Source organism: Geotrypetes seraphini, chromosome 9 (genome assembly GCF_902459505.1).
Source record: "Geotrypetes seraphini chromosome 9, aGeoSer1.1, whole genome shotgun sequence".
NCBI classification, from domain to species: domain Eukaryota; kingdom Metazoa; phylum Chordata; class Amphibia; order Gymnophiona; family Dermophiidae; genus Geotrypetes; species Geotrypetes seraphini.
The window spans coordinates 17,026,288-17,039,504 of record NC_047092.1 but is presented as its reverse complement, the minus strand read 5'-3'; the positions used below and the strand labels follow the sequence as shown (position 1 = coordinate 17,039,504).

The 13,217-nt window shown below is 43.4% G+C and overlaps 1 protein-coding gene across 1 annotated transcript in view; it reads left to right on the top strand.

Moving 5' to 3' along the window:
* The window catches only part of PAX4 (paired box 4), a 39,365-nt gene that overhangs the window by 23,076 nt on the left and 3,072 nt on the right, over window positions 1-13,217 (top strand). Inside the window, exons 7-9 of the mRNA XM_033958847.1 lie at window positions 3,880-3,949; window positions 9,277-9,380; window positions 12,155-12,290. Of these exons, the coding sequence (XP_033814738.1) occupies window positions 3,880-3,949; window positions 9,277-9,380; window positions 12,155-12,290 (310 nt within the window). The remainder of the gene's footprint in view (window positions 1-3,879; window positions 3,950-9,276; window positions 9,381-12,154; window positions 12,291-13,217) is intronic.

Below are 13,217 nucleotides of genomic sequence, written 5' to 3'. Positions count from 1 at the left end.
GGAGAAGACCGCGAAGCAGTCTGTTTATAATGCTGCCGACACTGCTGTTTGGAGGGAGGTATATCGGTCTCACGGTCAGTGGGGTTTGGATGGGAGGGAGAGATGGAAAGGGGAGGGGTGGGAAGGGGAGGAGCGCAGGGACATTTGGGAGGGGCATCGGGGGCAATCTAACTAGGGCTTATTTTTGGGGTAGGTCTTATTTTCGGGGAAACACGGTAGATCTATTAAATTAGTTCAGTGCAATTAATTGCAGATTGTGTACAGCGCTGTGTCTATTTAGTCGTGAGTGGTTGTAGTATCTTTAGTTCAACGTAGCCTGATATGGCCACTACATCATTTCCTGTAGCTCTGGTTGCAATGCTAGATTGCACACCTCAAATAACAAAAAAAGGTCCGATAAAGAGAGGAAATTTTTATTTAAAAATTTTTTCATAAATATTTTATTAAAATTTTAAAGAAAAAACATCACAAACAAACAAAAAATATCAGCACAATATTAGAAAAAGATATTTGGTATGGAAATGAGAGCAAAAAGTCAGATTTCTGTGAACAACAATAAATTATTACTTATAATGACTGGTGTTGCCATTCAACAAATTACATATAATTGGAAGGATTGGAGTAGATTAAATTATAATTTTTGGTGGAACTCTTTATGTCATATCTATAAAATGGAAAGATTTGTTGCAATACAACGGGGATATTTCAGGAAATTTCAGGATGTGTGGGAACCATTAACAAAATATTGTACGGATTAGTTGACATTGTTTCCCTTAAATTTATAAGTTTAATAGTGAAGGGGGGGATATTTTATTATTACATATTGTATAAGATAATGGAATACATGGTGGGGAGGGATAAGAGTTTATGTATTGTACCAATGATAGTTTTTAATGTAATGTAATGTAATTTATTTCTTATATACCGCTACATCCGTTAGGTTCAAAGCGGTTACAGAAAATATACATTAAAAATTATGAGCAAGAAAGGCACTTTGAAATTCTCTCACTGTCCCGAAGGCTCACAATCTAACTAAAGTGCCTAGAGATTAGTAAAGAAGTGAAGAGTTCAGAAAAAGGAAAAAATAAGAAAGATAACATTCTAACAGGAATGTATTGAATTAAGTATTATGGAAGATAGAGGAGAGGAGAGAAAGAAATAGTTGATAGTTTGATAGTTAATAAGGTTGATAGTCCCAGGATGCCTTGTCTCCTCCAATGTGATGGTCTCCTCCTTACAGTCCTTATGTCCTTTTAAGTGATGTATTTATTGTTATTTTGATTGAACATATATAACACTTATTGTAATTTTGAAAATGAATAAAGAATTACAAAAAAAAAAGAAACAAATAAATCATAGGATAATAATAAGTCAAATAAGTCATAAGATAATAATCCAAACTAAATATAAATCCCATACTTTCCTAAATTTACCCTTTTATTAAGGTGCGCTAACCAATTTAGCACGCACTAAAGATTTTTGCGTGCTAAATGCTAAGACATCCATTATATTCCTATGGGCACCTTAGCATTTAGCAAAAGGACCACTTAATTCCATAAATTTTTTTCTGATTTACTGTGCAAACACAACATATTCCACCACATATTATACTCCAATTTAGAAAAATCCTTCCAGTTAATTTAAAATAGTTTTTATTATTACTAAGGGTCCTTTTATTTAGCGCTTGCTAAACGCTAACATATCCATTATAGTCAATGGACGCGTTAGCGTTTAGCGAGCACTAAAATGGCTAGTGCGCCTTACCCCCTCTTCTAAGAAACCGCGCTAGCAGTTTCTAGTGCGGGGAGCCGCGCTGAATGGCCTGCGCTGCTCCCGACGTCCATAGGAACTCCATGAGCGCCGGGAGCAGCGCGGGCCATTCAGCGCAGCTCTCTGCGCTAAAAAACGCTAGCACGGGTTCGTAGAAGAGGGGGTTAGTAAAAGGACCTCTAAGTTCTTTAATAATTGTGTCTTATATGAACTTAATGAAGATTTTAACCCGAAACCTTTTATTCCAAATGGTCAGCACAAATAATCAAATGGGTAAAATCTCTTGTATTCTTGATCAATGTCCAACAATAAAGAAAAACCTGTTAGGTACAACCCAACATAGGCCGTGTTTCAGCACCGATGCCTGCGTCAGGGGTCTCATGCACTAAAGAATGACACGGAGAAAAAATCTGTCCCCATCACTGCCCCGTCACCGTCCCCTTCACCGCCCCATCCCCTCAGCATCCACCCTTCCCTCTTGCCACCTCACTGCCCTTCGGCACCCCTCGCGCGGTCCGTGCATCTCCCTCCCTCCACCTTACCTTTGCGGCGCGTTTTTAAGGTTTCAGACTTGTTAAAAGCTGCTGGAGTGTTCGTAAGTCGTGTGCGTGTGTGGGCGGAAGCTTCTCCTCTGACGCAAGCGAAAATTGTGTCGGAGGAGAAGCTACTGCCCACATACGCGCGCAACTGCACGTACGCTCCGGCGGCTTTCAACAAGTCTGAAACCTTAAAACACGCCGCGAAGGTAAGGGGGAGATTTGGGTGGGTAGGTAGGCAGGAGGGAGGGGACCACGCGCGTTCCCTCCCTTAACTGTGGGGACAAGGCCATTCACCGCTCCACGGGACGGTGGATAGCCTTGTCCCCGTACCTGCGGTGAGCACTTTCCACCACCCCCTCCACCGTTTTGGGGGGGTTACCCGCGGCTACCCATGGGTAACATTCACCGTGTCATTCTCTAATCGCAACAGCATTAATTTCAGGGGGAAAACCCCCAGCACTGATGTAATGAAACGCTGACAGCAATCACCCAGCCATCAACGTATTCCATACTCAAATGATCATGTCCTTTTTTGCTTAGATACAGTTTTTCTGGTGTGACCATTTGTAAATGTTTCTAAAAGTAAAAGATATAGGGGATAATGTTATTTTCATGCATACAATTTACACCTTCTTTGGGGCTGGTTCTGAGCACCTTTGCTACCTTTTTCCAGCTCAGACCCAGGTGTCCTGTAACAAATAAACCCCAAAATGGTTAAGCAATAAAAGATAATTATACATATATAATAGCATTAATTGGATTGGATTAGATTTATTATTTGATTTACCACTATTGACATAAGAATTTAGCAGTGTACAATAAAAAAATTATTAAAAATACAATAACTGTAAATATAATTATTAATATAGAAAGCCTGATAAAAAAAAAACACAGTTCAGGATTCTTGTGCTGTTCAGTGTTGTCTGTGGACAGACTGAGTTTCTGCCATGGTGGAGGGAGTACAAAATATCATGCTACTGTAGCTACCGATTGTGGCATGGAGTAAGCCTGCCCCCTTCAGGGGAGGATGTAAACTGTATGACTCAATTTAAAGCAGAGAACTAAAGTCCAGTGCAGCTTTCTACAATTCCAGATATCACTATTGGCTTTTATACTGTATAAAACAGTGGTGTAGCCAGATGGTTTTGGGTGGGCCCCTACCCGCTTAGGTCCACTCGTGGCTATGCCAAGGGTATAAAACTATATGAAGGAACACCATATTTTTTAGACATGTGTAATGGGAGATTGCTCCCAGACCCAGTACAAGGATGGTAGTACATCTGAAACAAACAAACCCTCCCTTTTAGCTTATCGCTGGCCGCGGCAGTAAGCTCCGACGCTCATAGGAATTCTATGAGCATTGGAGCTGTTACTGCTGCTGCCGGCAATAAAGAAAAGCCTAAGGCGGCTTCATAAAAGGGGGCAAAACTCTTTGCAGCAGCTTTGCATGCGGTCTGCTGTGATTTCTATGTTTCTCTGCTTCCTGTTCACCCAGTTCCCAGTGACTCCAGTACCATCTGAAACCGTACGACAATACAATATATTTCTTTTCTTTCTGCTTCCGTGCTAGGTTTGGTTCTCAAACAGGAGAGCTAAGTGGAGGCGGGAAGAGAAACTGAAGACGGAGACCACTCATAAAGGTGATTCATGCCCCTGGCTCTGGTGCTTTTTCATATGTTATTCGCTGTTTTCTATTAAAAACCATCGTGAATATGGTGAAACTGCGAATAACAGGGTGGGAGACCTGGCCTGTTCCTGAAGAAGAGGCAAAGCATGGTGAAGAAAGTGCCGGGAATCAGTGATTTTTCTCTGTAAATGCTTGGAATCATAGATTTCTCTATGCAAGCTGATGTAATTTGGGGGAGGAGCCAGCAAGCTAAAAACCGTGAATAATCAAAACCACAATTGCTGAAACCGCGACTATGGAGGGAGAAGTGTAATTGCTTTTTTTTCTTTTCTCTTCTCTTCTGTTTCTGCAACTACACTTCTCCGTCCGTATTCACTGTGATAGGGGATTAACAAAACCGCAAATACAGAAAAACCACAAATAACTTTTTCCAATGTTGTTCACTATTTTCTATTAAAAACCATCGTGAATATGGTGAAACCGCGAATAACATGGTGGGAGACCCGGCCTATTCCTGAAGGAGAGGCAAAACATGGTGAAGAAAGTGCTGGGAATCGGCGATTTTCTCTGTACATGGTTGGAATCAGCGATTTCTCTATGCAAGCTGATGTAATTTTGGGGGAGGAGCCAGCAAGCTAAAAACTGTGAATAATCGAAACCATGAATGCTGAAACCCCAAATACAGAGGGAGAAGTGTATACTCACACCATGTTTCATATGGTACACTCCTTCCTCGCATCCTGATGGTTTCATTCTTTCTGCTACCACCCATTTGGGTTTAAGGCAGGAATGGGCAACCTGCGGCTCTTCTTGCATGTGGCTGAAGGCTCTCCAGGCCTCGACCCTTTAATCTCCCTCCCGACCCCACTAGGGTTACCAGATTTTCCCGAAGGAAAATCCGGACCCGTGGCCACACCCCAGACCTGCCCCATTCTGGCTGTGTCACGCCCCCAACCCTGTATGGACGCGATGAAATGACGTAATGAGCACATATGTGTAAGGTCACCACGTTGCATCCGCACATGCACGGATGCTTCGTACCGACGCGATTTTGACAGGAAGCTTTTCAAAACCCAAAGTGCCAGGTTTTGAAAAGCCATCCGGACATATCCTCAAAAAGGAGGACATATTAGGGGAAATCCAGACACCTGGTAACCCTAACCCCCCCCCCCCCCCCACCCAGCCTATCAAGGCACCTGGTGGTCCAGCAGGGGTCTTTGTAACAGGAGCGCAACCTTCTTGCTTCTGCTGCCTCCTTGCAGCATTTCCTGTAGTACCGCAAGCTGCCAGGAGAGGTCGTGGCAGCCATTTTAGAAGGCAGCCGCGAGAGGGCCGTGATCCTGCCACAAAGACTCCCACTGGACTACCAGGTACCTCAATAGGCCGGGGGGGGGGGATCATGGGATTGGGATGGAGATTAAAGGGTTGGAGAGCAGAGAGAACCTTGGCTATGGGATGGGGGGAGGGGCAGGGGAGGGAGGCAGGGATGAGAGATGCAGAGACCTGCGAGGGGTTGGAGGGGAGAGAAGCTACACCTTGCGGATCTTTGTAAATCATGGGTGAAATATTTTGGATAAACTGGCTCTTTGCTGAATAAAAGTTGCCGACCCCTGGTTTAGGGAGTAATTCTGTATGGGCAACTGAACAAGCCAGTTTTTCTGCTACTTTCACAGTTACTCAAACTAAATAAAGAAAGAAATAGGCAGGCTTTCTCCATTTAACATCAGCCTGCTCAAGTCCAGAAAGTCTTTTAGGGCTATACATGCAGAGCTTTCAAGGGGCCACGGTTTGGACGTGCTTTGGGTGAGACAAAAATGAAATACAGTCAAACCTCGGTTTGCGAGTAACGAGTTTTGCAAGACAAGCAAAACATTCTCGCATATCTTGTCTTGCAAACTGAGCATTGCTCGATTTGCGAGCAGCTCCCCCCCCCCCCCCGAGAACCGGCATCGCTCCCCACGCTTATGAATGCTCCCCCCCCCTGCGTGAACCGGCACCTTCTGCCCGAACAGCATACAGTGCCAGTGAAAGAAGTTCCTGCCTCTTGCCTGGGCCTTGAGCATCTGTGCATGCTCAAGGCCTTCTGGTTCTCGCTCTCTCCGAGACCTCAATTAGATTTAGAATCTCGGAGAGAGCGAGAACCAGAAGGCCTTGAGCATGTACAGATGCTCAAGGCCCAGGCAAGAGGCAGGAACTTCTTTCACCGGCACGTCCTGTGGGCTGCATGCCGGTGCCAGAAGGGAGGGTAAGACTGTATGCTGTTGGGGGGATCAGTGCGAGTGGGGGGGAGCAATGCTGGTTCTCGGGGGGGGAGGGGGGAGCAGCGCTGCTGGCCTCGGGGGTGGGGGTGGGTGGGAACGTATCAAGCGAGTTTCTCTTACTTCCTATGGGGAAACTCGCTTTGATATACGAGTAATTTGGTTTACGAGCATGCTTCTGGAACGAATTATGCTCGTAAACCAAGGTTCCACTGTATATACTGTCTATTTTACAGTGGGACTACATATATATTGAAACAAAATTTTCCATCAGCTTTTGCACAAGCAGCAAGACATATTTGCCTGTAGAAAGCATGAATTTTATTTGAAATTGAGGTCAATTATTTGAATATAAAGCAATAATGATTTGCCATTAATTCTTGTATGGAATCATACCTGAGTTGTTTAAAAGTAAGATGTCAAACTATTTACCATCTAGGTCTCTGCGTTCTGAGAATTTAGCATTACTAAAAACAAATGCTAATCCAAAATATGCTGAGACCAGTAAAATGGTCTTTTGCTGTGCGGGGGTCAAATTGTGGAACTCACTTGTCGGTCAATTACGAAAATGTTATGAGAAGGGTAATTTCAGAAAACTATTAAAAATGCAGGCATTTTTCTAGGAACTGATCTTTGCGACTGTTCTTTTGATGGGCACTTCACGTGATTTTTTGATGATTATATGTTAATGTTTGTTTGATTTTATTTGTCATACTGAATTATGTATGTAACGATATGTAAACCATTTAGTTTTAAATGGTATATAAATAAATATTATTGTTCTAATTGTTTGCTTTATCTTTCCGTTATTTTGAAATTATGTATGCTTTATTGTAATGCGATTAGGATGGTAGATAAAGCAGAATGTCATTTTTTTAACGCTTGCTTTTCCAAAGCTACGGTAGGTTTCTACCACGGGCCAGCAAGGTAAATGCTCCGACGCTATATGGCTTTGAAAAAGAGGTCCTGTGTTTTCTCTTTTTCTATTTACTCTTCCTGTTTCTTCTTTCTTCACAGTCTCCATTTTATCTTTATGATACTCCAACAACTTTTTAAATCTCCTCTCACACGTTTTCTCAGTAATATACCCCCTCCTTTACAAAGCTGTGCTAGCGTTTTTAGCGCTGGCCGCGGCATTAAGAACTCTGATGCACAGAGAATTCCTATGAGCGTTGGGGTTCTTACCGCTGCGGTCAGCGCTAAACGCTAGCACAGCTTTGTAAAGGAGGGCCATACACTTCTCTTTTTGATCTTCCCTTGGAGGGTTTATGAAATTCTTTTCATTTTCTTTGCAATCTTCCATGTCTTGTACAGTTAATTTTCTCTTTATTTCTGTAACCACTTCTTTCTATTTATTTGCAGTCTCGGTAATTTCTTTTCTGTGTTCTAATGTTAGCTTTGTCTTGTTTTTCTCTATGATGGTTTGTCTTTAAATGATGGGTTTACTTCTAAAACCCTCTATCTCATGTTCTGGGTCTGTGAAATTTTTCCTGTCTCTAATTCATGCCTGTATATTTCTCTATAATTGCGCTTTTTTTTTTTTTTTAAATAAATCTTTATTGATTTTCAAGTAGTAACTGCAATACATATGAATCTGAATGTATAACAAATCAAGAAAATCACTTTGAAATTACAAATATTCAAAAATAATATTTTCCCCCACCCCCTTATCTTAATCAATAATATAAATGCAATTATCTTTCCAATAACCCACTCATATTTAAAGTAGTAATACATTCCCAACCCCCCCCTCCCTCCCACCCTGGATGTGTAAGGAAATCAGATAGAAATTAAAGAGAAATGACAACTATATAGAAGCACTAAAAGATGCCAATGGGCCTCACACCAAGTTAAATACATTACTATGTCCCAAGATCTCAGCATTCATTTTTTCATATTTGTAGGTGGAGCATAAGTTCGCCCACCAGAAAGGACAGTTAAGTCGATCATAGTTCTTCCATTTGCGTGTTATCATCTGCATGGCTATTCCCGTCATAATTAAGAAAAGCCGGCATTTATAACGATCCATAGGGGGTGTAGCATGTAATAGTGTTCCACATATTAAGAACATAAGAACATATGCAGTGCCTCCGCCGGGTCAGACCATAGGTCCATCCTGCCCAGCAGTCCGCTCCCGCGGCGGCCTAAACAGGTCACGACCTGTCTGAATCACCAGAAGGGGCCCCCTTGCCACCTTGGTTTCTCATTGAAGTCCTATCTTCCCATCGAAGTCCTAACCCTCCGGTCTTGCACATGCACGACCTGGTTGGGTTTCTATACTTATTACCTGGTTAGCTTTCTATACTTGTGTTACATCCCAGCACCTCTCTCAGTATCCCACGATCTCTTTATTATGACCTCATAAGTCAATGGGATTGATGACTCAAGTATAACATTAATTTGACCCCATATCGACTTCCCAAAAATTAAGTATCAAAAGACAATAGAATAACAGATGATCCAAAGTCCCTATATCAAGATGACGAATGCCATCATCTATTAGATTTAGAACTGTCTAATTTTTGCAAACGAACTGGGGTCCAAAAAATCCTATGCAACAAAAAAAAACATGTTTGTCTCATAGATGCTGATGCTGTACACCTCATCCTCCAAGTCCAAATTCGTGGCCATCGAGACGCAGAAATATACTGCTTTATCTCAATGCTCCAAATGTCTCTAAGACTTAGATTTTGGTTTTTTATTCAAGAATTCAGAAATTAATTTATACCACCGGGCAGCCTGATGTCCTATAAAATCTGTCTGGAAGCATAGGATCTGCAAGCTACAATGAGTTTTTCTAAGTTTCGCCAATCAAGCCCACTCTGAATGGCCTGCTTCAACTGCAACCACCTATAATTTTGAGACTTTGAAATACCGAATGATTGTTGCAGTCATGAAAAATCAAGTAGTTTCTCATTAGATATAACATCATCTAATGTACGAATGCCTGCCTGCATCCAATGCTTTTTTTTTTCTTTTCTCTTCTGTGTTTCTGCAAAAAAAAATTTTCTCTCCAACCTTCCCTCTTTCTTCCATCTCTAACTTCGTACTTCCCTCACTCTCTCTCTCACCACATGTTCAGGTTCAGCAGATGAATGGATTCACACCCTGACTGGACCTGCAGTTGCTCCCTGTGGATTTCCAGCTTTTCATCCAGCCACACTGACCGGTTCTACCTCATCACAGGTAACGTCCTCTGTCATTTCATGCTCCAGCCACCCTCTTGGATGTTCCCTCATCTCTCAGAATGAAAGAGCTCCCGAGGTCAGTGAGAAAACCATGGTGATATACAAATTCAGAGGCTAAATCCCTGTCTCCTACGAAGGCGGGTGGTATGGGGGAAGTATCCTTTGTGATTTTCTTAAATTGACCAGTTTTTTTTAATTAGTAAAGGACATTAAAAAATGTTCATATGATATTTGAAATAGTCCCCATTTCATAAGAAAAAAGTGTCAATTCTTGAATGTTTCATAATTCCACTCTATTTATTTTTATTTTATTTTTTTAACAGTCTGTGGAGTGAAACACTAAGAACATAAGAATAGTCTTACTGGATCAGACCAATCTAGCCCACTAGCCTGTCTTCATGGAGGCCAATCAAAGTCAAAAGTACCTGGCAAAAACCCAAATAGTAGCAACATTCCATACAGAATCCCAAAGAATAACAAGATTCTGGAATCTGAAAGAGTAACAAGATTCTAGAATCACAAAGAATAGCAACATTCCATGCCACCGATCCAGGGCAAGCAGTGGCTTCTCCCATGTCTGTCTCAAAAACAGACTATAAACTTTGCCTCCAGGAACTTGTCCAAACCTTTTTTAAAACCAGCTACATTAACCACTCTCACCACATCCTCTTGTGCCCTTTCCATTATTATGAATATAACTATATCAGAGGTGCTGTTCACATTGCCAGGCATGAAACACGAACACAACCTGGCAATGAAAGCTTTATCTCTCAAAAAAAAAAGTTTTAAAAACAGAGGGCCTGATTCTGAAAGTGGCGCCCGATGCGACAGGTGTCTGGAGACCAGGCACCTGCCACATGTCAATCACGGACAGGTGCTGCTTACAAAATCACGGCTAGCGAGGATCCTAAGCGCAGGAAATGTAAGCTAGGGTTTTACAGCCCTATGTTTCTGGCACCTAGGGTCCTTGTAGAATTGCAGCCGGCAGCGATGAAATCTGGCACTGCCCCTAAACACGCCCACTTCCAGGCTTTGGCATCACTAAGTGCCCTAGACCCAGGCGCCAGTCTCGGAAGGCACCTAGAAGTGCCTAATTGTTTTTAATTGGTTTTTAATGCTGTGACTAATTAACGCACCACTTGGAACCAAGTAAAATACTTAAGTGCCTAACTTTCGGCAACCTTTTGCAGAATCAGACCCAGAGGGAAGGTCATTTGAGATTATGTAGGGAGTTAAAATCTTTTTAAAAAGGACTTGAAAACTTACTTATTTGTATGAGCTTTTTTTTCTAAAGCAAAATGTTGTGAAATATTCCTTTTTGATTGAAATGTCCTTTTGAGATTTTATAGTTGACATTTTAGACGAGGGAATGATGTAGTTGGGTTACTTGTTGCACTTTGTTTTGTTGTGAAGATTATTGTATTTTTTTGCTCCATAAGACGCACTTCCCCCCCCCCCAAAAAAAACCCAAAACTGGGTGAAAATGTAGATGTCTCATGGAGCGAATAGAACAAATTTTTAAACCCCATTCCCGGTACCTTTTTTAAATTCTGGTGGTCCAGTGGTGTAGCGGCAGAACTTTCCATGCTCCTGCCCCTCCCTCCCTGGACAGCTGCCTCCTTGTCTCTTGTGGCAGAGCAGCGCACAAGGCAGGTGCGAGCTTTTCGCGCTCCTGCCTGGCCCCGCGCTGCTGCCAGAATGGCTGCCATCAGTTCTCACACCTGTATGAGAACTGAACGAGTAAGCAAAAGAATTTTAAATCCCTGTTTTGCTGATCATCGGTGGTGTAGTTAGGGGAGGCATGGGGGTGATCTGCCCCGGGCGCCATCTTGGTGGGGGTGCTGGCACCCATCCTCCTCTCTGCCATCCCTCCTAGCACACGCCTCTTCCCTTCCCATGTACCTCTTTAACGTTCCCAGTGCGAGCAGCGAACCCAACCTGCTGCTCACGCCAGTGTCGGCTGTTCCTCCAACTTCCAATTCCTAGACCTGCGCCTAAGAAATGATATTGAAGACCCAACGCTGGTGCGAGCGGCAGGTTGGGATTACTGCTTGCACTGGGGAAGTTGAAGAGGTACGGGAGAAGGGAAGGGGCACCTCTCACCCTTGCTTCGCCGCTGCTAATTTTGGGGTGATATGATCAGAGTGCTTAGCACTATATAGCAATTTGACTGCTGTATTCGGAACTAATTGCCTACAAAGGGAGCAAAACAGAGAATCACAGTAATCGAGCCTGGTCAAAATCATGGAATATTGCTACACCTTGGGTTTTGGTCAGGTACTGGTGGCCTGGATTGACCACCGTGGGAATGAGCTACTGGGCTTGATGGACCATTGGTCTGACCCAGTGAGGCTGTTCTTATGTTTTAAGTTCCCTATCATCTAACAAAGCCCCGAGAGATATTCACAGCAGGTTAGTGCCAGATTTGAGAACTCCTAAGGCTCAGATCTCCTAACTTACTTGCTAACCACTCAAGAACATCCTTTCCTCTAAGCCAGGGGTGTCCAAACTGCAGCCCGGTGAAGTATTTTGTGCGGCCCCGGTCAAGGGCGATGAAGTGTTTTCCTCTGCTGCCCCCGGATGTTTACTGATGTGCCAGCTCTCTCCTCTGTCTTGCTGCAGCGTTTGTGCGGCCCCAGAAACATTTTCGGCCAATGCGGCCCAGGGAAACCCCTGCTCTAAGCCTTCTTTCCATACATCACTCTTCATATACAAGGGCCTTTCCCAGTATCACATGTTCTGAGATTGTATATGTCGTTATCCTCTTTCCAGCAGCTTTCCACCTCTCCACAAATTCCCTCCATGGCAGAATCCCACAGCTCTGCTGGCTTTAGTTTGTATCCAACCGCATCAGCCCACCTGCATCAGCCAACATCTCCCCACTCTCTGGGCAAAGACCCTTTTCATGGTAAGACTTGCCATTTTAGCATGAGATTCTAATTGTACATAATGTGGAGATCAGGGGTGTAGTTACTATTGAACGAGCCTGGCAAAATGCCCAGGGCCACCCTAAGGTAGGGGCCGCCTGAAGCTACAAGCACCTATTCTCCCTCCTCCATGTCCAGGTCTAACATTGCTCCCCTCCCTTCCTCCCCCCCCCCCCAATTGCTACAATGGGGATTGCAGCCAAGACAGCCTGGAAGATGCCAAACTAGGTCTTTCCTGCCTGCAGGAAGTTCCATCAGAAAGGCAGGATGTGGCAGAAGAAAGGTCCAGCCAGCCAGCGTAGCAGCTTTCAGGCTCTCTCTGCCATGATCTCTGCTATATGGTGTGAAGACCCAGTAGGGGAGAGGGAGCATATTGCTGAGGTTAATGTTATGAAGGAGACTAGGTAAAAACACTGCTGTCATTGTTGTAATAGAGTTGGATGAGGGCCAGGGAAATAAACTTAACATCGAGTCACAAAAAGTTTGTTTCAAAGTCAAGCAATAGTACCAACACACAAAGGGCTGCAAAAAGTGCCCTGCAATAGTATTAGCACATGGGTTTCCCACACGCTTAGGCCACTTTTAGCGTGGCTGTAAAATGACCGCATTTTCTAATTTTTTAATTAATGGCTTTGCGCTAATTTTCAAATTAACCTGTGAGCCATTGCCACCCTGCGCTAATCAGTACGCAGCAATGTTGCTATACTAACCAATAAGCGCAGGGTATGTCTACTCTCCACCCCCAAACATGTCCCCTGTGCAAAAAATTTATTTATTAGCGAGTGGAAAGCGCATGCTGATCCCAAAACTACCGTGAGATGCCTGAGCCGCATCCTGCAGTCGTCTTTTTAACCAGTGGTACGCATGTGGTAGTGCTTACTGCAGCTTAATAAAATGACCCCCAAAGG